At 65.5% G+C, this 24,517-nt stretch overlaps 3 protein-coding genes across 3 annotated transcripts in view; 1 reads left to right on the top strand and 2 right to left on the bottom strand.

Moving 5' to 3' along the window:
• The first annotated feature begins 78 nt into the window (after nt 1-78).
• Nucleotides 79-3,322, top strand: CHLRE_02g095450v5 (uncharacterized protein). Its single transcript, XM_001700012.2, has 6 exons — nt 79-450; nt 649-837; nt 1,199-1,307; nt 1,755-1,844; nt 2,209-2,323; nt 2,765-3,322. The coding sequence occupies exons 2-6, from the start codon at nt 651-653 to the stop codon at nt 2,975-2,977; spliced, it is 714 nt and encodes a 237-aa protein (XP_001700064.2). The 5' UTR covers nt 79-450; nt 649-650; the 3' UTR covers nt 2,978-3,322.
• A 4-nt stretch (nt 3,323-3,326) lies between these two features.
• Nucleotides 3,327-11,404, bottom strand: CHLRE_02g095500v5 (uncharacterized protein). Its single transcript, XM_043059622.1, has 15 exons — nt 10,889-11,404; nt 10,424-10,677; nt 10,149-10,262; nt 9,693-9,798; nt 8,647-8,809; nt 8,038-8,142; nt 7,586-7,718; nt 7,231-7,299; nt 6,783-7,027; nt 6,281-6,407; nt 5,943-6,031; nt 5,595-5,631; nt 5,308-5,355; nt 4,825-4,976; nt 3,327-4,373 (listed from the first exon to the last, which is right to left on the bottom strand). Exons 1-15 carry the CDS (start codon nt 11,109-11,111, stop codon nt 4,031-4,033), a joined length of 2,208 nt encoding a protein of 735 aa, XP_042927256.1. The 5' UTR covers nt 11,112-11,404; the 3' UTR covers nt 3,327-4,030.
• An 818-nt stretch (nt 11,405-12,222) lies between these two features.
• The window catches only part of CHLRE_02g095550v5 (uncharacterized protein), a 38,518-nt gene continuing 26,223 nt past the window's right edge, over nt 12,223-24,517 (bottom strand). The window contains exons 21-38 of the mRNA XM_043059623.1: nt 24,369-24,415; nt 23,979-24,279; nt 23,720-23,875; nt 22,191-23,600; nt 21,722-22,051; nt 21,356-21,611; nt 19,311-21,214; nt 18,682-19,170; nt 18,250-18,495; nt 17,841-18,137; nt 17,485-17,691; nt 17,057-17,326; nt 16,150-16,953; nt 15,254-15,989; nt 14,783-15,072; nt 14,318-14,578; nt 13,524-14,036; nt 12,223-13,407 (exon numbers count right to left, since the gene is read on the bottom strand). Of these exons, the coding sequence (XP_042927257.1) occupies nt 13,183-13,407; nt 13,524-14,036; nt 14,318-14,578; nt 14,783-15,072; nt 15,254-15,989; nt 16,150-16,953; nt 17,057-17,326; nt 17,485-17,691; nt 17,841-18,137; nt 18,250-18,495; nt 18,682-19,170; nt 19,311-21,214; nt 21,356-21,611; nt 21,722-22,051; nt 22,191-23,600; nt 23,720-23,875; nt 23,979-24,279; nt 24,369-24,415 (8,742 nt within the window). The 3' untranslated portion in view covers nt 12,223-13,182. The remainder of the gene's footprint in view (nt 13,408-13,523; nt 14,037-14,317; nt 14,579-14,782; nt 15,073-15,253; nt 15,990-16,149; nt 16,954-17,056; nt 17,327-17,484; nt 17,692-17,840; nt 18,138-18,249; nt 18,496-18,681; nt 19,171-19,310; nt 21,215-21,355; nt 21,612-21,721; nt 22,052-22,190; nt 23,601-23,719; nt 23,876-23,978; nt 24,280-24,368; nt 24,416-24,517) is intronic.

The following is a 24,517-nucleotide window of genomic DNA, read 5'->3' on the forward strand; positions in this document are numbered from 1 at the left end:
AGCGTGCATGGGCCAGATTGATGGCCTACGTGTTTTGTCGCAGGGGACACGTTACTTGTGTCGCATACTTACAATCGTGTTACACTCACCAGCGCTGTGCTTGTCGGCCAGCATAACGTTCAGCGATGGCATCCGCGCCTCGCTGCTTGCAGGCAACGTCAACTTCGCGGTTAAACCCCGCGCCCCTCGTACCCTTACAACACATTCCATCTTGTGTCACTCGCGCACAATGTTTGCGAGACCATCGTGTCAAGCGCACCAGACCACTTGTGGTCCCAGCTGCCACTCGTTCAGACCGAGCACTCCCCGCAGCTGAGGCCTCTCACATCGGGAGCCGGCGAGCGGCCTTGTTAGCTCTTGCTGCATCTGGACTTGGAGCGTTGGGGGGCGGGGGCCTGCTGCTGCCGGAGGGTGCGGAGGCAGCCCTGGCAGCTGGCGTGGCGTGCCCGGGTAAGTCAACGCGGCGGGAAGGGGCCGCCTGAGCCGCGGGAGGCGGCGCCATCGCATGAGGCCCGAGGGCCGTGACATGTCAGAAACCACCGGCACGCAGGATGTTTCGCATATCAACACGCATCGTACCACGAAACTCATTACGTTACGGCATATCATTGGCACGTAAGTACTGAACATCGTACGGTGCGGATGCAGGCATGAACGGCTACGCACTGCAGCAGTGCCTCAGAGAGGCACGCAAAGCCAAGGAGGCGGCGGAGGCGGCGGCGGACGCCGAGGGAGGCACGCTGGGCAGCGGCGGTGGCGGCGCGGACTCTGTGCGGGAGGAGCGGCTCAAGTACCGGCAGTTCGAGCAGCCGGGGACGCTGGTGACGCTGCCGAGCGGTGGGTGCCGGGAGGGGTGGGGGGGGGGGCGGGCTGCAGGCGGGCAGGCGGATATGTTCTGCTGGTGACGAGCGGAGCTTTGCGTGGCAGCGTCGTTTCCGCAGGGAGCGGCACATGTACATATGCGCGCTTAAGCACTCATTGAACTCCTATAAAACACACACCCACACACGAAAACACAACACACATACCCACAAACACACAAAAAACAAACACGCAAAGACACACACGCACACACACACACACGAAAACACAACACACACAAGTACACAAAACACAAACACGCAAAGACACACACACACACACACACACACACACACACACACACACACACACACATGCACACGCACCCACGCCACAGGCCTGCAGTACCGTGAGCTGCTGGAGGGCAGCGGGCCGGAGGCGGCGCTGGGATCCGTGTGCGAGGTGTCGTACGTGGTGTACCGCCTGGCCTCGGGGGCCTACTACAAGTGAGCCGGGGGGGGCGGCGGGGGTGGAGGGGAGGTGGCGGTGGCAGGGGGGGATGTCATTCCAGAAACGAAAGCAAGCTAACCGAGTGAACCCAAACCCGCCAGCAAATGATTGGAAGGGGGCGTCGGGGGGTTGGGCGGCACGGTCAGGTGCCCGGGGCCGGAGGAGGAGGCTGGGCGGAGGAAGGGCGGTGGTGGAAGAGCTGGGGTAAGGCCGGGGCTGCTGGTGGGCAGATTGGGTTGTAGTGCCGTACTCTTCAGGCAGGCGGAGGACCACTTGGGTGGAGGATGGCTCTGGCTGGCGCCGCGTGACACACGCGTGTTCTCATCACCTCACCCCACTGCCACAGTCATCGCCCCACCACCGATGTCCAAGTGAACACAAAAAGTCCCGCCCCGGCACGTTCCACTCTCACACCTCGCACCTCGCACCCGCCGGCCCCGCAGGTACAGCAGCGGCGGCACCCCCGTGTTCCTGTTCAGCCTGGGGTATGGCAAGGAGGGCAAGGACGACGTGGGGCAGACCTACAGGTTCAGGTGGGGAAAGAGTGGGTGGGGAAAGTGTGGGTGGGGGAGGAGTGGGTGCGGGAGGGAGGCGGAGTGCGAAGGCAAGGTGGGCCAGAGGTGGGTGGGTGCGGGGCTGTAGCCGGTCACAACAAGCGGGGAGGGAGTCGGGCTTTTGGCAACCGGGCATCTCTGAAGGGAGTGCCGGGTCTTGTTCCGCTACCTTATTGGTTGCCCGGGTCGCTTGCCTTACCTCAGGGGTGCAAAGGCGCCCGTGCCTTTCCTCCTCCCACCCATTCACGGTCCCGCCATCTCGCCTTCCTTGCCGCCCTCAACATCACGGTGCCGTATCGTGCCATGCCGCCCGCCCCCCCCCTCCCGCTGCTGTGCGCTGCAGGCTGGGCGACCCCAACAGCCTGCCCGCCGCGGTGACGCCGGCGCTGGTGGGCATGCGGCAGGGCGGCAAGCGGCGAATCCTGGTGCCGCCGCGGCTGGGCTGGGTCAGCGACAAGGTGCGGGGGGCGGGGGGCGGGGGCAGCGAGCCCGGGGGGCAAGCAAGGGTGTGTGTGAGTACCAGCCCAAACTAAAGCAAGCCAAGCCACGGCGCAAGGCGGAGATCGGATTGGTTACACGAGGGACCTGCTGATGCAGCTCACGAGCCAAGGGGGGCTGGGGCCGGGAGGCAGGGAGGACGCTTGTTGGGCAGGCGCCGGGACCAGGGGCGGCAGCTGCCGATACGGTGCACGCGCTCCTCCTGCTGCCCATGCGCACCGCCATCACACATAACGGCACCCCCCCTCACAAGATTGTCTACCATCTACCACTTCTTTACTCATGAATGTAACACAATGAAACACACACACACACACACACAGACACGCATTGCTTCCTTGTGCTTTTTAACACACACACATACACACACACGTGCCGCCCATGCACGGCGGTGCGCACAGGTGGGTCCGCGGCCCGACACGTTTGGCGGCGGGCGGCGGCTGGAGGGGCACAAAGACGAGCCGCTGCTGTTTGAGGCAGAGCTGGTGCGAGTGCGGACACAGGGCACAACGCCCGAGGGAGCTGGAGCGGGGGTGGCGGAGCAGCAGGCGCTGCCGCGCGGGGGCCTGTTCCGGATGCCGGCCCCGCCCACCTACTACGGCCAGCAGCAGTAGCAGCAGTAGCAGCAGTAGCAGCAGTAGCAGCAGCAGTAGCAGCAGTAGCACCGGTAGCAGCGGCAGCAACGGGTAGCAGCGGTAGCAGGGTACGGGAGAAGGTGTGGAAGGTGGCAGAGGATGCGGGACTCCCAACTGAACTCATGAAGTGGATGGTCAAGTTGGGAAGAGATTGTCATGTTGACAGTTCGCAGTTGGCACTTGGCGGTGGGTGAGGCGGAGGCAGCGTGGGAAGGGGCAACTCTTCGACTACCGCCTGAGGCGATGCGGCACAAACAGGCGCGACAAAAGCATGGGCTTAATCTCGGCGCGGGCCTGTCGCCTGACAAGGAGTACAAGAGGTGTCATGAGAAGCTGTGTTGTGTAACAGCATGATGAGGTCAGCGCCATTTCCTCGCCTGCTACAACAATGGCCAGCAGTGCTTCGTGCAGTGCACACACGGCAACATCAACCAACTCTCCGCCCCCAAAGGTGTCATGGGAGGCTTAACGGTGTGACTATCAAAGTAATGTCAGTGCGATTTCCGCGCCTGCTGAAATAATAGCCCACAGTGCTCCGTGCACACACGTCAACGGCAACCAACTCTCATCCCCAACACCTACGCCACTACCGCACCGATGTCAGCCATCTCCTAGCAACTCGCGCACAAACGCAATCCGCCATTAAGCATGGCAAGCATTAACATACAATCGGTCGGTGCGAAGATGGATCCTCATATGCTCCAGGCAGATTCAAGCAGGGGTGCATCCAGCCATGCATGCGTTTGGCCGAATCGCACCTAGCAACCTACCTGACTGCCTACTCTCGTGCCGCCTGCAAGCCCACTCCGCCTTCCGCTCTGGTCTACGTACGCATTAGTTCCGCAATACTCGTCAATAACCTGGGTCCCAGCCCAATCCATTTTACCTTACACGCAGCGCTGTCTCCCGCGCGCCCTGCCATCGCGGCCACAGCGCATCGCGCCCCTCCACGCGCCCACGCCTTCGTCTCATCCGCGCCATACCACGCTCGTTCCCTGCCCCCCTCGCCACGCACCTCACCGCCTCACGCCCTCACCACGGCGTGTCGGCCTGTCGCAGGCAGTCCACCCAAACCCACTCCATTGCCATGCCCGGGCTGATGAGTTTGGTGTAGAAGGGCCCCATCATTCGGGCCGCGCTCACAGGCAGACGCGACACGTCCGCCGGCGGCGGTGACAGCACGTAGGGGCTGGACACGCGCACGCTGGTGCCGGCCGTGGGGGGCAGTGCGGGAGGGCCGCCGGCGCTGTGCTGCTGGCTGTGGCCGTGGCCGGCTGCGGGGGGCGGTGGGAAGGCGTAGGCGATGCGGGAGGTGCGCACAAAGGCCTCGGGGCTGCCTGGTAGCTTGCCGTCGGGGCCGGGAGCCAGCGCGTCCCTACAGCGTGTGTGCGTGTGTTGAAAAGAAACAACAAAACGAAGCCCGCCCAATGACCCATGTGTGTGTGTGGTGTGTGTTTGTGCGTGTGTGTGTGTGTGTATGTGTGTGTGTGTGTGTGTTAAAAAACGAAACGAAAGCCCGCCCAATGACCCATGTGTGTGTGTGGTGTGTGTGTGTGTGTGTGTGTGTGTGTGTGTGTTGGAAGGGAAGCGTTGAAAGGAAAACTTGAGCGAACGTATGGAAGAGAAAACGCAGGACAGCGTGTATGCGCGTGTTGAAAGGGAATCAAGACTGAGCGTAGGGAAGAAAACGTGCCGGACTGAGTATGCGATGCGGTGCGACGTAGGCGTGTGTGTGTATGTGTATGTGTGAGTGTGTGTGTGTGTGTGTCAGAGGGGCAAACGCGGCTGCCCCTACTCCCCCCCGCCCCTTGCCCTGTTCCACTCACATGTCGCCGCCAAACTCCATGGCGCGCCCGTGCTCCCGGTACCTGGCCGCCACCTCCGCCGGCGCCGCCGCCAGCGCCGCCTCTAGCGTGCCCCGGTTGAGGTCGGCGGGTAGGGGCGTGGGGTAGCTGCACGGTTCTGGGAGGCCCAGGAACTGCGTGGCATGCCGTACACACACACACACACACACACACACACACACGTGTTGCCTTGCCTTGTGCACTCGGAGACACACGGCGCACACGCGTGGGATTGTGTACGGGTAGGGTCGTGGCATGAATGGGGTGCGTGTGTCGGGGGCACGAGCAGTCGGGCGGGGCTCAGGAAAAGCAGGTCTCTAATTATCTCCAACGTGTTGTTAAGAATGCAATCCGTTGGCGGTGGCGCATATGACGTGGCTGCTGTCCAGCAGCACCTTTCCTCAGCTGCTGATGTACAATCATTATAGCTCAGCTCAGCTCATCTCAGCCCAGCCGAGCTCTCACCGCCGCCACGAATGCCGCGCACTTGAACTTGAGCCAATACTCAGGCGCCTGCAGTGTGTGTGTGGTCAAGGGTGTGGGGGCGGCGGACGTGTGTGCAGGTGTGGGAGGGAGGGAAGCTCGGTGAGCAAGTGGCTGACTGCATGCATGCCATGCAACCGCGAGACCAGCAGAGGGAACGAGAAGGAGGACGGAAAGCGATGAACTCAGACGGCTTGGAAGCGTGTGTGTGTGCGTATGTGCGTGTGTGTGCGTGTGTGTGTGTATGTGTGTGTGTGTGTGTTGCGTACCTGGGGCGTCAGGTTCGGGCGCTCGCTCTCACTGGACCTGCGTCAGGGTGTGACAGGCGGCGACACACGCGGCGTGGCGGTCATGCATGTCAGTGTGCGTGGCGCATGGTGGCTCGCTGTAGCGTCAGCGCTTGCAGGCGTCAGCACCGCCCATCGATCAGCACGCTCGTGCCTGCCCGCCCCCATCCCGTGCCTGCCCGGCCCTAACCCGTGCCTGCCTTACCCCATCTATAATCGTAATATACGGTATCTGTCCTTGGGCCCAGGCACATTTAAACCCCTTCTCATCAGCTATCAACCACCAGCAGCAGCTGCAGTAATCTCCCGCTCGCCATCACCTGTACCTACCTGTAGAAGGGCAGCACGTGGATGTTGAGCAGCCAGCGGCCGTCGCCCAGCGCGTGTATCAGCGGCTGGGTGTACAGGAACGTCTCCACCTGAGGGCGTGCGTGCGTGTGTGTGTGTGCAAAGACTGTGTGTGTGGGGGGGGGCGTGTGTGCGTGTGTGTTAAAAAGCCAACACATCGAAGCCCGCCCAGACAGCGTGTGCGTGTGTGTAGGCATGTGGCGAGGGAGCATGTGTCTGGCGGCAGTGTTGTTGGAGCTGTTGGCAGCAGGAGGTGAGGCATGGGAAGACCGCACAGCCCAATGCGTGGGGCATCCGCCTCTCACAAGCAACGCACTCACGCTGGTGTGCACGCTGGCGACCACGCACAGCAACCGCCGGGCCTCCTCCGGCAGCGCCGTCAGCACTGCCAGCTGCAGGGCCGCCGCGTCGCGCTCCGCAGCCGCCACCACTCCCGGCAGCATGGCACTGTGTGGCCGGTAAGTGGGGAAGATGCAGGGCGGCAGGAAAGGCGGGGAGGTGCGAGAGATGGGTACGGCAAGAGGGCGGGGGGAAGGGCGGGGGGGGGGGGAGCTGTGCGCGAGGCAAAGGTCAGGGGGAAGGGACCAGGGCAGGAATGCAGTTGGCGGGCGCTGCCGTGCTTGTCAACCCCGCTCTAGTGCATTGGTTTTGGTTTAGTTTGGGCTGGTATCTACAACCCCCCCCCCCCCAAACACCCTCTCTAACCCCCACTACCCCTCATCATAAGCTACCCGCTTGCAAATGCCAGCACCCACTCGCGGCCTCAGTAGCCTGAACCCCTACCTCTGTGACCCTCGCCCTGCCCCCACTTCAGTCACTCACTTGGACGACGCCTGCCCCGCAGTGCGGCACCCACCCGCCACCAGCCCGCCGGCCCGGCAGGCGCTCTGTGGCGGCGTGGCGGGCGGCAGGCCTGCAGTTGCCGCTGCTTGCTTTCCCGCTGCTGCTGCTGCGGCGGCGGCCGCCTGTGTGAAGGGCGCGGCGGTATCGCCCAGCCCGAGGAGGGAGGTGTAGGGTGCGGCGAATGCGGCGGAGGCCGCCACCGTCGACAAGAGCGCGTCCTCGGCCTGTGCAGGGGTCACACGAGGATCAGGGCATGTCCTGTGCGTGCGTGCATGCGTGCGTGTGTGCGTGTGTGTGTGTTTCTGGTGGGGTGGGAGGTGGTGGGTGCTTGCTTGCAGATTGCAGTTGCATGAGCACCCCAGCCACGCGCCGGTGCTTCCTCCTCCGCTTCCCACCCGGTGGCCCAAATGCAAGCCCCGGCACCCGCCTTGCTCCGGGCCTCGGCGTTGTGGCTGAGGTGGCAGGTGAGGAAGGCGGCGATGGGGGCCGCAAGCGCCTGCCGTCGGGCAGGCAAGCACACACGGGGAAGAGAGAGAGGGGCGTCTTGCATACAGCGGTAATCGGAATGGGGATGCACACACGGCAGCACCGGCCTCCGCCCCCGTGCTTCCGAACCCCTCCCTCACGACATCCAGCCCAAAGACACCCATGCAAGCATCACAACATACACAGTCATGCGATGTCAATCTCGGTGGAAGTAACACTCGCGTGGGCGCGAGCACAATAATGGAACTGGTGGACACGAGCCCCCTCGCACCCCACTCCCCCTGCAACCCCCGCACCCGTGTGGCCTCTTCGTACGGCGCAGTGGCCGGCCCGCCGATGTCCCCGCGCTCCGCCCGCACGACGCCGCTGCTGGTGGCGGCGTGGTTGACCTCCGGCACCACCACCACCGGCTTGTGTGTGGCCACATGCCTGTTGGAGTGGGAGGGAGGGAGAGCAGCAGGGCGCAGGGTGGCGCAAGAGGGGCGCGGTAGGTTCCGTGTGTGTTTTATGGGTGGCACGCACAGCAGGGCGCGCGGGGGCCGGGAGCGAGGAAAGCGGACTGTACAGGGGCAGCAGGGAAGGTGTCCGGCCATGACAAGCAAGGCGAGGCGAGGCCAGGCCAGGCCAGGCCAGACCAGGAGAGGGGAGGCGCGATCGAGGAGAGCCATGAGCGAGGGGAGGCATGAGCGTGAGCGCGGGCATGGGCGAGGCAGGGCACGGGACAGGGCACGGGGTCCGGGCCGCGCACCTTGCCCCGAACTTTGTTGCCAGCGCCGCCGCCTCGGCCAGGTAGGGCGCGGCCCAGAACCACCTCATCTGGCCGTCCAGCTCGCCCACCACGTGCATCAGCGGACTGCGGGCGGGTAGGGGGTGCAGTGGTGGTGGGGTGGAGTGGTGGTGGGGTGGAGTGGCTGGGTGAGTGGGTGGGTGAGTGGGGAGTGGGGACGAGGGGTTGGCGGGAGGCGGAAGAAGGGAGGTCAGGAGGAGGTGCGGAAGGTGGAAGGTTGAAGGTGAGAAGGAGGGGAGCGACCGGGACGGTCATGGCGGCCAGGGAACAGGGGAAGACATGCACACCTCCATGGGCCCCTCAGCCGCCGCCCCCTCCCCCATGGCCAAACGCCCCCACACCCCTGCCTGTCTTGTGCTGTTGTGCGCGCCAACGAGCCCGGGCGGCGACACTTATCGCCGGCGCCGCTCGCCCTGCTTCTCCACGACACCTCGGCCCACATCCCATAAGTATTATCGCTTGCAACTAACGCCTCTGCCTGCATCCCCTCGTTTTCGTTGGTTTTGGTTTAGTTTGGGCTGGTATTTACAACCCCCCTCCACCCCATCATCACCTCCACCCCCTCCTCACCGCGGCCAGGCCTCCAGGCTGAGGGTGGTCCGGCCCCGGGCGTAGTCCAGCGGGTGCAGCGTGGAGGCCAGCACCACAGTGGCCGCCGCCACCTTGTACGACAGACTCTCGTACCCCACACAGCCGGCCGACTGGCACAGCAGCACCATGTTGCCGATGCGGGCTGCGCGCGTGTGTGTGTGTGTGTGTGTGTGTGTGTGTGTGTTAAAAAACGAAACGAAAGCCCGCCCAATGACGCGACGGAGTTACTTACCGATACCCACCATTTACCGAGCGTCGCGTGACTGTCGTGACCCAGGTAGTCATACTTACCCGCGATAAGCCTGGAACCCCACGGGCGACCATTCGGCCTGACCCCGCGATGCACCTGTATGCGTCCGTGCTCCGCACCCTGGGCGCGCTAAACAACGTTTACCCAGCACGCCTAATTCCCGGATTCCCGCCCGCTGGTCGTAGTCGAGCTCACCTATAGGCAAAGGTGGAAGCATGGGCATAGGGCGGCAGCGAGGAAGTGTCACGGGCATGTGAATGGCAACGGCGATAAGAGAGGCGGCGTGCAGCAGACAAGCTAGGTATCACGCGTCCCAAATCCCGCCCACTAAGTACAATAACACTATAGGAAGAGGGCGAGTTAGCGGTGGCACTGCGACTAAACGGGGTCGAGGCTGCATGGGGGACGTGGCGGGCGGCGATTGCAGCGTTTCCAGACGCGTGTCAAGCTGGTGTGTGTGTGTGTGTGTGTGTGCGTGTGTGTATGTGTGTGTGTGTGTGTGTGTTTGGGAGGGTGACATCCATGATTAGTTAAGAAGAAGCGAAGATGTAGTGGGTGGGATAGGGCCATGGAATGAGGTCGTGGGGTGGGAGGCACGCTGGGAGGGTGGGGGGACTGTAGACAAGTGCCAGGCAGCTCGCCGCATAGTGCCACGCACGAGACACGCCACGCCACACGCCACGAGCCCACACACGACGTGCTGCGACACAGTCATAGCACGCGTGGCCCAGACTCGCTGCCGGCCTCCTGCCCTCTCGCGCTCTCGTACTCTCACCCGGGCCCTCCCGCTTGGGCGTGAAGCCCGCCGCCTCCGCCTGCGCCACCAGCTGTGTCAGTAGGGCGCTGTAGCCGCCCGCCGCCTCGATGTTGCGGACCAAGGCCTGGGGGTTGGAAGCGGGAGCGAGGAGTGGGAGCGGGAGCGGGAGCGGGAGCGGGAGCGGGAGCGGGAGCGGGAGCGGGAGCGGGAGCGGGCGTGGGCGTGGGCGTGGGCGTGGGCGTGGGCGTGGGCGTGGGCGTGGGCGTGGGCGTGGGCGTGGGCGTGGGCGTGGGCGTGGGCGTGGGCGTGGGCGTGGGCGTGGGAGCGGGAGTGGGAGGGCGGAGAGAGGTGGCAGGCGGACCAGGGGAAGGCGGCGGCGGATGCATTCCGGCCATTGGGCAAGGGATGGCGCGCACTCACACACACACACAGACTCCGTAATCGTGCAGGCTGTTCCCTCGCGCGCGCACGCACCTTGAAGCCCGCCTCGCTCATGGCCGGTAGGGCCGGGTCGGCGTACCTCTGCCCCAGCGCCATCAGGTCGCAGTGCAGCACCCCCACCCACAGCCGCAGACCGGGCGCGGCGGCCTGCTGCCGGTAGGGGGGCAGGCGGTGGCGCAAAAGGTGTGTAAGGGTTTGGGGGGCGGGGTGGAGGGAGGCGGTTGAGGAGGAAGGTGGGTGGTGGGAGGAGGGAGCCACGTACACACAGCACGCCCGCGTTGTGCTTTGCCGACACAGCGCCCGGTCACCTGAATGGCCGCGGCCAGCGGCCGAAAGGACTCGGTGGGCAGGAAGGCCCCAGGGCTGATCACCAGCAGCGCCTCCTGCGGCTGCGGCTGCTGCGGCTGCCGGGTGTCATCACTGCCCGGTGCTGGTGCCGCTGGTGCCGCCGCTGGTGCTGCTGGTGTTGATGGGGTGGTCTGGCCGAACGCCTGCGCCTGGGCCTGGGGGCTGGCGCCGGTGGCGGACGGGTCGGAGGTGGGGGCCTGGCCCTCCAGGGGGGCTGAGGGCGGGGGAAGAGAGAGCGCAGGGACGGCAGAGCATTTGGGTAAGGCGCTGGGCGGACGTCGAAAATCACGTGGCGCGCGTCAGTGGATAAGCAGACCAGTGGATAAGCGCCCAGTGGCACGGGTCGCCGGGGCAGGCACGCCGCGCCCGGCCACCCCTGCCTCCCCGAACTCCCCGTCGACGCCCATGGCGGGGCCCGCACTCACGGATGATGAGGTGGTGGAAGAAGGGGAAGGACGGCCAGTCTTTGGCGCCTGTGCCGGCAGCGGGTGCCTGGTTTGAGGCCGCAGCAGGGGGCGGCGGTCCACGGCCAGGGCTGCTGCCGTTGATAGCAGGGTTCGCGGAGGGAGCTCCGCCCGGCCCCACGAGGTGACCCGCTGGCGAGCTAGCTGCAACACTCGCGGGCCCGCTCTCCATTGCTGACGACATTTTGCTCGAGCTTGAAGGCTTGTGAGCTCGCAGCGCTGGTAAGCGACTGCCGCGAGCCCTTGAGAGGCCCGATTTTGGGAATGGCGCGAACTGGGGCTTTGAGCTGGGGCAGCCGCTGCAGCTCGCGGGTGTCAGGCTGGAAGCTCTCAATGACCTAAATGCAGCTAGAGGCAGAGGGTTCATCGAGCGAGCTGTGAAGAGCACGCGGAAACAAAACAGCGAAACTAGCGAAACCAACCGTCAAAAGCGCGTTGATGCTTGTTCGTCTGCGCTCTCTGAGACTGAGACAAACCTGCAGCTATGCGGATGGATGGCTGGATACTCAGACCCGGTCGCTTTACATCGGGCGTTACAACACAATCGCAGTGAACCCTCCGAGCCTGGCCAGCGCTTCTTCAGCACTCGCCTGATCACTCGCGTGGAGTGACTGCTCTTATGCCCTTGCGTCGCAGCACAAATGCCCATTGCTGACAAAGCTCGGCCGCCCCTTGGGTCCGTCACCAAACCATTGGAATTTTGGGGTGCACCGCACTGCACCGCACGGGTGCACCGGCGCAATGTGCAACGTTCTGGAAGTTACCCCTTGCTAGGCCTATACGGTACGGCCTCCTGCGCGTTTGCTCCCCTGGCCCTGCACGCTTTTCTTCGACGCACAGACCGGGGTGTTCCTGGGAGGCTTCGCCCCCCCCCTGGAACGCTGCGCTGGGGGGGCTCAGCCCAAAAACTATCTGAGATGCTGAAACGTCAAATGTGTGCATGCCCTGACTGCCATAGTGCCATCCTGCTTCCACCTCCTGAAGCTTCCACCTCCTGAAGCTGCAAGACTGCTTGCATACAGTGATACAGACGTCCCTTGCGTACAGACGTCCCCAACCCTATCCAAGTCCCCCCTTTCACCATCTGAGAACCCCCCGACACTTGGGCGATACAAGCCTGACATGGAAACACAACTCGACTGGCAAAGCCCGCCAACATCAAGGGCGTCTACGGCCGGGGACAAGACCAGTTCGTGGTCATGAACGTGTCTGTGGACTGTGGACTGCAAAGAGTGTTGAGTTGAACGGAAACGCAAGAAGCCGCATTAGGAGCTGCGGCCGTGCAGCGGTGTTGGGCGGGCTGGGCGTTACAACTTGCTGCGGACTTTATTCACATCGGGCTCCGCCATTGCGTGACGTGCAACTACTTGGGGTGCATAAGAGAGAGCAACGCCGTTTCCTGGGTCTGGAAGGGCACAGCACGCCATGGCAAACGACAACCCTGCCACAAACTTATTCCGCACGGGCGCATGCATTCACGCAAACTGCGCCCACGACCTCCGGTTTTACTCAATTCCAATTATTCCCCAAGAGGCTTGCCAGGACGCTCATGCGCCATCTATGCCTCCTGCAATCAACCATACCGTACCTGCGTCCTCCTTGTTCTTACTGTTCTTACAACACGTGAACAATCAGCATGCTCTGAATGGACAACTTCTTGCGCAACTGCAGGTACTCTCGCCCTCCTGCGTTCATGCGCTACCTTCTCAACATGCAACGCGCCGCTTTCATTGCGAACAGTGGGCGGCCTGACGACGCCTGGCAGCCCGACGGCCACCTGAATATTGTACACAAAGCTCCATGGCCCTGGAGACGGCGCCATGCCTTTGTTACTCCAAGCAAACGTCAAATGCGCACACAACGCTCCACATGATAGCTTCATGTGAGCATACGGCACTACCGCATGCTATGCAACTGGAAACTTATGCCATGTATGCATCCACTCGTCCAACGCCACGACCCATCCTGTGCCAGGCGTACGTGCCTCAGCGTACGTGCGTGGCGTACGTGCCCCGCCGCTGTCCCGACTGCCAATTGGTTGCTACTTGCTACGCTATGCTAAGCCATGCATGTAGAAACTTAGGCCTCTGTCCCCACGCACCCGCCCTCATCCGTGCTCCCTCCCACCCTCATCAGCAGCTGACAGCTCACAGGTAGTTGTGCATGATCCCTATCCCGCCTCCGCTTTGCTGCCACCTCCTCCTCCTCCTCCCTGCTCATTCGCTACCTCATGCCCTCTACCAATGAACAGCCGCTCACAGGTAGTCGTGCATGATCTTGATTGAGATCTGCTCCGACAGGATCTCTGCGAAGCGCTGCACCAGCCCGTCCACCGCCGAGCAGCCCGCCGCGATGCTGGTGAAGGCACTGGCCAGGTCCACACCGCTCTGGCACGAGTGGAAGCGGCCGCCGGGCGCCGCCGCCGCCATGTGCCGCAGCATGGCCTCGCCGCCGCCCGCCTGGAAGCCGATGGTGTGCACCTGCGGCAGTACACAGCGCGAAGGCATGTCGGGTTGCGCGGACAGAGCAAGGCAAGCGTGTGACAGCATCATTACTGTTGACGGAAACGCTCATGTGTGAGTGGGAGCCCACGCACCTGCAGGTTGGTGCGGCCACCGTAGGCGGCCACAATGCGTGCCATGGCGGCGTCCGTGGGCCCGGGGTCGGCGTTCGCCCCGTCACTGAGGAACAGCAGCAGCGGCACGCAGTCGGCCGGCTGGCGCTGCATGGCAGACTCGGCGGCGTGCAGCGCGGGCGCAAAGTTTGTGCCGCGGCCGCTGAATGAGAAGCTGGACGGGGCGTTGTCGATGGGCATGAGGGCGCACTGTGTCTGTGCATAGTCACTAAAGGTGACCACGGTGACCAGGTCGCCCAGGCCCTGGTCCGCGCGGCGGCGGCCCAGCATCTGGTTGTAGGCGCTAAGCACGTCCGCCCACTTGCTGCCCGCCATGCTGCCGCTCTCGTCCAGGCAGAACACCAGGTGGAAGCGCGTGGCCGGCATCTTGCTGTCGTCAAACAGCTGCACCGAGCGCAGCGACCGGTTGGCGCGGCGGCTGTCGTAGTGCTTGCGCATCGCCGCCTCCATCTTGGTCAGCGCGTGGTTACGAACCTGTGGGAGGTGTAGGGCGAGGCATGCGGAATACAGAGCGTCGGTGCAAGCAACATAAGCCCAATCAAGCTAGGCAGGACACGCCTTTCCAGGGGCTAAAGGAGGGGGGCAAACAGGCGTGTGGCATTGTGCATGTTGGTCGGAGCGCTGTTGATCACGCCGAATCACGCTAACAGCCCCATCCAGGGCACTGCTATCCACATTTACCTGTAAGCCCCGTCTGCAAGCTTCCCCATCAGTCAGCACCCAACAACAACACCGCCACGTGAGTCTCGGCTCACCTTACACAGCATGAGGTCAATGGGGCGCCGCTCGTCCTTGAGCTTGTCCATCACCTGCGCCAGGCTGGGCCCGCCCGGCACGCCGTTGGGGTAGGCGTCGCCGGGGTCGTCGTTGCACTCGCGGCCGTGCGCGGGTGCGTCCGCGATGAGCACGATGAATCGCGCCTTGGACGCCCAGCTCAGCTGCGTGGCGGCGCGGTCCAGAGCCCCCAGCACGTCCTCGGGCCCGTCACCGCCGCCAAACGCGCGCACACCCGCCAACTGCGCGACAGACAAGTTAAGAAGAAGGAGACGCAAGCGGCGGCGGCGTCATAGGTGTCGTTCAATGCGGGGCCATGCAGCGCCCGGGACAGATGTGTGGTGATGGCGAGCAAAACCAGCACGCCGCAACGGCCGCACAAACCGCAGCCACACCCTAAGCACACCTCACACCACACGAAGCACAACTTCGACCCCGCCCCGCACCTGCGCCTGCAGCGCCGCGGCGTCTTCCGTGAAGTCCAGCTGCTGGAACTGCTGCCCCGCCGCCGCCTCGCCCACGTCACGGTACGCCAGCAGCGCCAGCCGCAGCGCCAGCTTGAGCTCCGGGTACTGGCGCGCGATGCGCGGCGCCACGTCGGCGGCGATGGAGCGGATGTTGGCCTTGACCGCCTCCAGCCAGGCCGACATGGAGCCGGTGGCGTCCACCACAAAGGCGATGTCCAAGGACATGGCGTCCGGGCTGTTGTGCTGCAGCTTCAGCTCCTTGTCACCGCCTGAGGGAGGAGCGCGAGAGGGCATCGGCGGTGGGCAGCAGGTGAGTCAGGTCCGGAAAGAGACGTACACGTTTCACCAAAACCCGGACCAGTGGCGGGCAGCAAATAGGTTGCGGAAACGTGGCGTCAACAGCCCAAGAATGTCGAACCTGACCATCGGCCGCCCTGCAGTACCACTTACCAAGCTTGTCGAGGATGGAGCCGAAGACGCGCTGCTGCTCCGATAGAATGGCGTCCACGTTGTCCTCGCCGCCCGCCAGCAGAGCGCTATAGTCCGCCCACTCCGCCGCCGCGGCGTCTGCTGCCGCACTGCCGTCTCCCTCCTCGCCATGCTCACCGCCCGCCCCCGCCCCCGCCGCGGCCTCGTCACTGGTGTACAGGGCTTCCAGCGCATCCGGCAGCTCGCTGGGCAGCGCGGCGTGCACCCAGCGCGAGTAGCAGCGCGGCACGTGGCTGCGCTCCAGCCCCACCGCCAGCCCCACCACCTCCACGCCAGCCTCCTCCGCACGCGCCAGCGCCGCCGCCAGCTGCGTGCCCGTGCTGCCGTACCCGTCCGTCAACACGAACAGCCGCTTGGGCGCGCCGCGCGGAGCCTGCGCGCGCAGCAGCGCCGCCGCCACGTCCACGGCGGCTGCGTCCTGCGTCGCCGCCTCCACGTCAAAGCGCATCTGCGACAGCAGCGCGAAGGCGGCGGCGCCGTCCCAGGGCTCGGCCGCGGGCTTGACCAGGCGCACATCCTTGCCGAACGCCAGCAGCGCAAAGTCCTCGCGCCCCAGCTGCTGCGTCAGCGCCGCCACCAGCGTGACCAGCGCCTCCATGGCGCACGCCGCCAGCGGGCCGTGCATGGACAGCGACACGTCCACCGCGATGGCCACCGCGTACTCGCGCTTGCTGCCCAGGCAGCGCTCAGAAAAGATCTGCGCGTGGAGGGGAAGGAAGGGGCACGCAGGCACCGGGCAGTGAAGCGGCGATAGAGGGCAGCTGTGAGCATGAGTAACCTGACAAAGGATTCACACGTCAGTGATTGCACTGTGGGTATGCAGTTCTGCAGCCGGTCCAATCCAGCCTGGCTCCCACCTTCTTGTAGTTCCAGTCGGTGGCGACCGCCTTAATGAGGCCGCCGATGTGCAGGCTGGCGCCGCGCAGGGCGGCGCGGCGGCGGTTGGCCTTGTTGGGCGGCATGACGGTGCCCATCAGCACCTCGCCCATGCGCGCCACCTGCGGCTCCAGCCGCCGCGCCGCCTCCTCCCACTCCGCCGCTGCCGCCGCCGCCACGTCCGGTAGCCGCTGCCGCACCGCCGCCAGCTGCTCCGGCAGGTCCTGGCTCGCCAGCCGCTGCACCGCCTCCGCTAGCGCCTGCTGCCGCTGCTCCTCCTGCTCGCCACCGTAGCTGCCGCCAGCTGCACCAGCCGACATTGCAGCCTCCAGGTCACGCAGGAAGGGGATGGGTGCCGCGGGCGGGCTGACGGTGAAGAGCTGCTTTGGCAGGTTCAGGTTGGCTGCGGCCAGGCTCTGCCGCGTGATGGTGCCCACGAACTCGCGGATGGGGGTGAAGCGCGGAGGTCCGCCGCTGCTGCTGGAAGGGTTGCCTGAGCCACCGTCCGCCAGGGCCGTGGAGAGGAGCAACGATGGCGGAGTCGCACGACTGCCGGTCCCACTTTCCCCGCCTGTTACGGCTGCTGAGGGCGCAGTTGTGGCCGAGGGCGCGGGAACGCCCGAGGACATGTCCCGCACCATGCGTGCAAAGTGGCGCGACAGCAGCTGCGCCACGCGCGCCGGCAGCTGCGCATCCGCGTGCTCCGCCTCCACCACCTCGTGCTCGGCGGCGATGTCGCGCAGCAGGCTGGTGATGCGCGGCATGAGCGCCTCCTGGCTCTTGTCCTGTGGAGGTTGGAAGTTGATTGCGATGTTTTTGGGTAAGGTAACGAGGCGGGCAACACCCACCCACCCACAACTGCATCTCCTCCGCCCGCGCCCCGCTGACCTTGATGTTGAGGACCAGCAGGTCGATTCCTCCCGGCTGCAGCGCGGACTTGTAGTCCTCGGGCACCTCCTCCTTGGTCAGGCCGTCCAGCACCATGAGGATGGTGCGGCGGTGGGCGGCGCGGCGCTCGGGCGGCACGGCGTCCTTGAACACCGTCTGCGCCACGTAGTCACAGGCGGTGGCGGGGTAGGTGCCCTCGTCGTACGTGAACGACTCCAGCACGAACTGCCCCACCGCCGCGTCAAACGCCGAGTCCAGGGACTTGAGCACCTGCGGCGCGAGGTTAGGTAGAGCCGTTAGGTAAGGAGGTAGGCTGGATGGTGGCAGAAGCGTGGACTGGTCAGGCAGCAACACCAGGCCTTGGCATGCGCGGCACCGTTGCAGCCATCGCAGCCGTAGACTAGCTTCTGATAACGAGCTCGGCTCACCCGTTGCTTGCGCCCGAAGCTGACAACCGCGAACCTCGCCTCTAGCCGGCGCAGCACCTCCATCACCAGCGCCGTGGCGAGCTTGGTGCCGTGCGACTTGGTCACCATGCTGCCGCTGTTGTCCAGCAGCAGGCAGAACTCGAAGCGGGGCGGCTCGCAGCCGGGCAGCACGCGCGAGTAGAGGTGCTGCTGGTGCTGGCGGAGCGCCTGTATACGCGGCAATGGGCGGGGATGGGGACGTCCCACGTGAGAGGTGTCAGTAGTGAGGCAGGCAAGGGCAAGCACGCTACGCCATCAATGCCCAGCCGCATCCTTGTTAAGCCGTCCCCCGCCATCACCCTGCTGCGGTAACTCACCTGCACCACCATGTCCACTGCGCGCACTAGGCTGGGCGCCTCCACCAGCCGCTGGTACGTCAGCCGCTGCCCGCCCGCCGCCGCCGCCGCCGCGTCCACGGCCGACAGGTCGGGCGCGCGGCCCGCCGCAGCCAGGTCCTCGGGCCGCAGCTCCTGGCGGTGACCGGTGCCGGTCTTGGCGTACAGCTCGGCGATATTGCAGTTGCGCAGGTGCTGCTCCCGCACGCGCGGGTCCAGGCGCACGCTGGCGGCGATGCTCTGCAGCTGCAAGTCCTCGGGGCTGGGGCCAGCAGACACCTGCAAACACACGGCAAGCCACGTCATGAATAACGAGAGAAAGTGAAGGACTGCACTACCGTAGCACTGATAAAGGCGGGCGTGCTGCTTGCAAGGCTGGGGCTGCGCGCACCTCGAAGGAGGCGGTGGCGGCGTCAAACAGGCTGCCGCCCGCCATGTGGTCGCCGCCTGCTTGCCGGCCCTGGCGCCCTCGCTGACCGCGCAGGGCGGCCCGGATGACGTCGGCGGTGGAGCCTAGGCCGCGGCGGCGGTCGCGGTTGGGCGTGTTGCCGGTGCCACCGCCTCGGACAGCCGACTTCGCCGCGCCGTCCCCATCATCGCCCAGGAACTCCTCAAAGATGATCTCACGGTCCAGCAGCTGTGAACGGGGAGGAGGGGCGAGACCTGAACAGGAGCTTCCAGGTTGGTTTGCACGGCACATAGCACACAATTCCCGCGATACCCCAAACGCATTGCCGGCACGCGCATGCCTGCGACACGCACAAGCAGGCAATCGGCCCCATTGACTCATGCTCATGCATCAATCATCATGACTTACGCTCACCTCCAGCTCCTCATCGGCCACCCGGCCGGACCGCTCCTCGGCCGCCGCCGCCTCACGCTCCATCAGCTCGGCGAGCATCGCCGCCGTGGGGTCGCCGCCTGCACCCGCCTCCTCGCCAGCTGCTGCGCCTCCTACTCCACCGCCGCCCTCGTCCCGACCCCGCAGCGCCGCCAGCAGCTCCAGATCGCCCCGGCCTGAGAAGTAGTCAGACACGGCGTGGCGCCCGGCGCCGCCGGCACCCGCGCCGCTGCTGCCGGCCTCCTCAAAGGCTGCCTCGAAGTCGTCAGGCCCGTCCGCGTCACGGGCGGCCTTGATGCCCAGTGTGGCCCGGAGCTCGCGCTGCACGCCCGGCTCCAGGTGCGGCAGCAGCTGCCCCAGCGCCCGCCGCAGCGCGCCGTCCTCCTCCGCCAGCGCCCACTCCACCGCCGCACGCATGGCGGGCCCGGCCAGCAGCCGCAGAGCCTGCACCGCGGCAACCGCCGCGCACATCTGGGGACGGGAGGCCAGTTAAATCGTGCATACAGTAGTGAGGAGGTCCGGAAAGCAGGAGCCCAGGACGAGAGAGAAATCAGCATGTCCGTACAGAGCCGTTCTTTTCAGACAGGCAGCAACCCAGGAAACATGCCCACCTGCTGCACCAGCTCCTGTGCCGCGTCTTGGCCCACCAGGTGCGCCGCGCCGCCCTGCGCTAGCCGCACCGCGCCGTGGTAGGCGCCGCCGAGGCGGTTGCATGTGGCGCGCAGCTCAGATACGACCGCCGCCAGGCTCACGTGCCGCTCGGCTGCATCGTCGCCCTCTTGGCCGCCGGCGGCTCCGTCGTTCGCCGCTGTCTCCCTAGCTGCTGCGCCTGCCCCTGCTGCGGCCGCGCCAGCGAAGGCGCCGGCCTCCAGATGCGCCTGCAGCTGCTGTCGCAGCCGGACCAACAGCGGGCCGGAGCCCTGCAGGGTGGCCTGCAGGTCAGCCCGCAGGCGCTCGGCGCCTGGCAGCTGCGCGGCAGCGGCAGCCGCGCCCGCCTTGCCGCGCTTGTGCAGTCGCGATGGGCTGACTGCTGGCGCCGTGGGGCCGCTATCGCCACTGTGCGAGGTGCTGCTGCCGGCGCCCGCGTCATCGTCCGTGATGTCTGCCTCACTGTCAGCGGCGCTGCTGGTCAGGTGCACTGATGTAGAGGCGGGGCCTGTTGGACCTCCAGGCAGGTCCGCATCTGAGGCGGCGCCGGTTGTGTCGGCAGGTACAACCGACTTGGCGGCTGAATCGGTGCTGCGAGACCGTGGAGTGCTGGCCCCTGACGAGGCTTCACATACGTCTGCAACAGGAGCCGCCGCCTGGCAGCTAGTTGCTGCTGCAGCAATGGCGGCCATGCCAGCTTCAGTGGTGCCGGCGGCACTACTGTCAGCCGCCACGCTGCCCGCTAGACTGCCATCGGTGGCTGCGATGACGGCACTGCTTTGCGCGCTGGCGCCCAGACCGCTTGTGCCCAGCATGTCCGCGCCAGTTGCCCCACCGCTGCCTGCAGCGCATGCAGCCATGCCTCCGGCCTCACCGTCCCTGCCACCAGCGGTGACAGCTGAGCTACTAGCGGTGCCATCTGCGTTTTGGGCGGCGTCCTCCTCCCCGCTGCCATCACCGCAAGCTGCACTGCTTGCGTTGGCACCTCCGTCCTCGGTGCCTGTCGTGCCTTCCGCACTGGCCTCCACGCCGCTGCCTGCACTCGCGCCCAATACGCCCCCACCAGGTGCCCCACCACTGCCCGCGTCAACTGCGGCCATGCCCCCGGCCCCTCCGTCCTCGCTGCCAGCAGTGAATGCCAAGCCACTCGCACTGCCACGTGCATCTCGGGCGGCGGCGTCCGCCTCGCCACTCGCATCGCCGTTAGCTGCGCTGCTGGCAATGCCGCCTCCATCCTCTGCAACGTTGCCACCACTGCCGCCGCTACTCGCGGCACCCTTCTGTGCGCCGTCTGCAGCTCCTCCTCTGGCCTGTGCCCCGGTGCCCAAGTCACTAGACGACCCAACTGCCCCAGCAGCAGCCCCCTCCTCCGCATGCTGCTGCTTCTCGAGCTGTTCCTCCAAAACCGCTGCTTGCGGTTGGCCCGCCTCTGCAGCGTCAGAGGCCGCCGCTGAGTCTGCGCCCTTGCGGCTGCTCTCAGCTGCCGCCTTGAAGCAGGTCACCAGCACCGAGGTCAACGCGAGCCGCCGCAGGTGCTCGGGCGCACGGCTGTGGTCGGCCATGGCCAGGCTGGCCGCCAGGTGCTGCAGCAGCTGACTGGTGGTGGCGCTGATGGTACTCGCCGGGTGAGCTGGTGTCTGCGTGGCTGTAGCTGCAGGGGTAGCCGTGGCAGTAGCAGCCGCCGAGCCTGCACCGGCCTCGACTGCAGCGGTGATGCGAGCCAGTGTGTCCCGGCAGCGTGTGAGGAGGTCGCATGTGGCTTGCTGTCCGGCCTGCGCCTGCAGCCTCGCCGCCTCCTGCGCTCCGGCCAGCATGCTGCAGATGCTGCCCACAGCCGCGGCATGAGCCGGCGTGACCTGGCTCGCACCTGCAGTGCCATGGGAGTAGAATGCCGTGGGGATCAACAATGTGCCACGGACTCTTCAGCTTACAACTCAGGCGATAGCAGCGTGCATGTAACAGCATGCATGTGATGGGGTACACTGGTATGTGCAAGCGCGACACCTACCAGCCGCGATTGTGGCAGCAATGAAGGCGGACAGCGGCGACAGGTTGACAAGGCTACCGCATCCCGTGCTACCGCCGCTGCTGCTCGCGCTTTCCGCCCCGCCGCCACTCGCTACCGGCGAGGGCCCGAGCCGCAGGCTGCGCAGCTCTGCGAGGGCGTCCAGTAGCGGCTTGGTGAGGTGCTCCGGCGCCGTGTGCCTCAGCGCGTCGGTCAGGGCCGGTCGCGTGATACGCAACTCGCGGAGTTCCGCCACGGCCTGTGCGGCAGAGGTCAAACCGGAATCAGATGGCGGCGCCGTGTTGACACGATCCGCCAGGCCATGCGAGATGTGCACCACCACCACCCCACCCACCGCCTGCGCCTCACCTGCATCGCCAGGGCGCCAGGCTCGTTGCCGGCCAGCTCTGCGGCGGCTCGAGCCGCAGCCAGCGCTGTCTTGTCGCTAGGCTGCCGCACGTAGGCCAACCACGACTCACGCACGCGGCCAGCCAGCTGCCGGCTGAAGCCGCCGGCTGCTTGTGAGGTGGCTGGCAGGCAAGCCGCAAGCTCGGCGCATTTTGCCAGCAGGTCCTCAGCCCGGAAGGACGGACCGGCCTCAGCCAGAGCCGCAAGGTCCATCAGCAGGACGCCCAGGCCCTTCACCGCCTCCTCCTTCAGCATTTCCCCAGCCACGCCGCACACAGCCGCGGTGGCCGCCTGTAGCGTCGGTAGCATGGCAGAGAAGCAAGGATTGGGAAACGGAGACATGAAACAAAAGCAACAAGGGCACATGCACTCTAATTCCTTGCAGCCTCTCCGTCTCATAGGCTGCAATTTGCATCCCAGCCACTCGCACCTTGATGGCGCGCTGCCGGTTACCAGTGTGAGCCGCCTTCATAAAAACTCGCATCGCCTTCAACGTCTCTTTGCTGCTGGCGAAGCTGAAGCTCTTTGATAGGGCCAACACTGCCCCAACACGCTTCGTATCGATTGACCAGAGCTCCGCGTCCTTGAAGTGCTCCGACATCACAAACGTCCCGAGCCGCTTCTGCATGTCGATGAAGGTCTTGTGCAGCCGCGCTTGAGGCTCGCTGGCTGAGACGTAAGCTGTTGCGCCGTCCAGTGCAGCTGTGCCAACCGCGGCTGCGGCGCCCAAGACCATGTCGGCAGGCTTGGCGTTGGGGGCCAGGAGCTGTTGTAGGTGCGATCCAATGATGGGGCACACCAGCTGCACCACAGCAGACGACACAAGCTTGGCAGCCGCTGCCTTTGACGAAGTGCCGCAGAGACTGGTAGCCAGGTTCAGCAGCAGTTCCCCCGCTGCCTCCTGCTTCCGTGTGCGGCCCACACTGTGCAGCCCTGTTAGCGCGGCGCCGGCGGCCGCTATGGCTGCTGCTGCCGCGTTGGTGACATCGCCCGTGCTTTCGGGCTTGGCCAGCGGGGAGGCGCAGGTGGCATAGCGCAGCACCACTTCAAGGGCAGACGCAAGTACGACCTGTGCGTCCTGCGAGGTGGCCAACAGCTCTGCATTCTCGCACAGAGCGGTGGGCAGCAGCTTCCTGACCTGCTCCGGAAGCTCCTGGCTCTCTCCGCCATCCTCACTGCTGCTGTCACCACCGGAGCTGCCGCCGCCGCCGGAGCTACTGCCACTCAGGGAGCTGCTGCCGCCGTCCGAAGCGCCTCCGCTGCCGTCCGTACTTCCGTTGCTACCGCTTGTGCTGCTGCTTCCGGCCAGCTCCAGCAGCACGCCCAGGACATCCACAGCTGGCCCAGCCGGGAGCGCCGCCGCCAGCTCCCGTGCAGCCGCCATCAGACCGTCATGCCCGACCACGGGTTCGGGAACGGCAGCCGCGGCAGCGCCGCACCGCGCAGTGCCACCGGCAGCCGCTGTGCAACCGGCAGCGGCTGCCACAAGCGTTTCGGCCGCCCGCAGCGTCGCCAGCAGCACTGCCTCTGGCGCGGCCAGCTCCACGCCACAGCGCTGCAGCGCCTCCTTGGCTGCGTCCGACACCGCACGCCAGCTGAAGTGCGGCGCCGGCTGGCGGCTGGCGAGGCCACTGACAGCCATGGCAAGCTCGTCGCCGCACTGGAGCCCCAGCGCCGGCGCCTGCTCCACCAGGAGGGCTGCGGACACCTGCAGGCCGTCCTGCAGCTGCGTGCTCGCATACAGCCGCTCCACCGCGCCCAGTAGCGCAAGCTGCGGCCCGCTGAGTGTGCCGTCGCCACCACGGCTGCGTAGAGCTGCCGCAATGTCACCAGCGTGCTTCTGCGCGTGCCAAAAAGGAAGGAGACGGCACGTGAGCGCACGGGGGTACACAGATGCCTGGATGACGACACATTGATCGGCAACCGGTACCGTACTGGGTCTGGAGTCGCATGACACACCTGGCTAGACAGCAGGGACTTGATGTGATCGACTACTGCAGCGCTGCCTTTGCGCTGCTCGGCCTCGATCAGGGGCGTCCCCACCGTCCAGCCGCACAGCTCCACTGCCGTCTTGGCAGTGTTCTCCCACACGTCGCCGCAGCCGCGGAAGCCCCCCTGCAAAGCAGAGTTTAAATGGAATGATAAGGCTGCCAAAGGGACCAAAACATAACGTACAATTTGCCCGATAACAACTACGTTTACCACTGCAATGCCGCACCTGGAGCGCCTCGTATAGACAGGGATCCGCAGCCTGCGTACCGCAGCCGACCACCACCACAGCAGGCAGCACTATGTCCACAAGGCTGGCGCAGTCACCGGGGCTGTTCTCTGCAGCTGTGACCAGCACCTCCAGCGGCAGCAGCGACAGGGGCAGCGCAGGGGGTGCCGCTGCGCCCGTCGTGTCCCTGGCTTGGGCCGTGGCGCCTGCAGACTGCTTCTGCGGTTCTGCCTTGGACTTCTTGGCGTCCTTCGCAGCGCCCTGAGCGGCGACCTCCACGCGCACCGGGATGGTAATGCACCTGCAGGTACAGACGGTAAGTCCTGTGCTTGGTGATTGCATTTGAACCCTCATACCCCAGCGCACAACGATCATTGCTCCACAGCTCACCTGCCTTCCGTCCGCGAGGCAAACTGGACTTCATCGCAGCTCTGGACCTGCACATGGCCCCAAACAAGGTTTGGTTACGGACGGTTTCCGTACCGATCCAGTCAGCACTTATGCAGGCTAGTCACAGGCACCGTTGAATGCACAGAACA

This window comes from Chlamydomonas reinhardtii, chromosome 2 (genome assembly GCF_000002595.2).
Source record: "Chlamydomonas reinhardtii strain CC-503 cw92 mt+ chromosome 2, whole genome shotgun sequence".
Taxonomy (NCBI): Eukaryota; Viridiplantae; Chlorophyta; class Chlorophyceae; order Chlamydomonadales; family Chlamydomonadaceae; genus Chlamydomonas; species Chlamydomonas reinhardtii.

Coding starts and splice junctions, on each gene's coding strand:
- CHLRE_02g095450v5 (XM_001700012.2), top strand. CDS start 651: ATGAACGGCTACGCACTGCAGCAGTGCCTCAGAGAGGCACGCAAAGCC. Junction 838..1,198: donor GCTGGTGACGCTGCCGAGCG/GTGGGTGCCGGG, acceptor CCCACGCCACAG/GCCTGCAGTACCGTGAGCTG. Junction 2,324..2,764: donor TGGGCTGGGTCAGCGACAAG/GTGCGGGGGGCG, acceptor CGGTGCGCACAG/GTGGGTCCGCGGCCCGACAC.
- CHLRE_02g095500v5 (XM_043059622.1), bottom strand. CDS start 11,111: ATGTCGTCAGCAATGGAGAGCGGGCCCGCGAGTGTTGCAGCTAGCTCG. Junction 7,300..7,585: donor CGTACGAAGAGGCCACACGG/GTGCGGGGGTTG, acceptor GCCCGACGGCAG/GCGCTTGCGGCCCCCATCGC. Junction 4,977..5,307: donor GCGCGGCATTCGTGGCGGCG/GTGAGAGCTCGG, acceptor CATGCCACGCAG/TTCCTGGGCCTCCCAGAACC.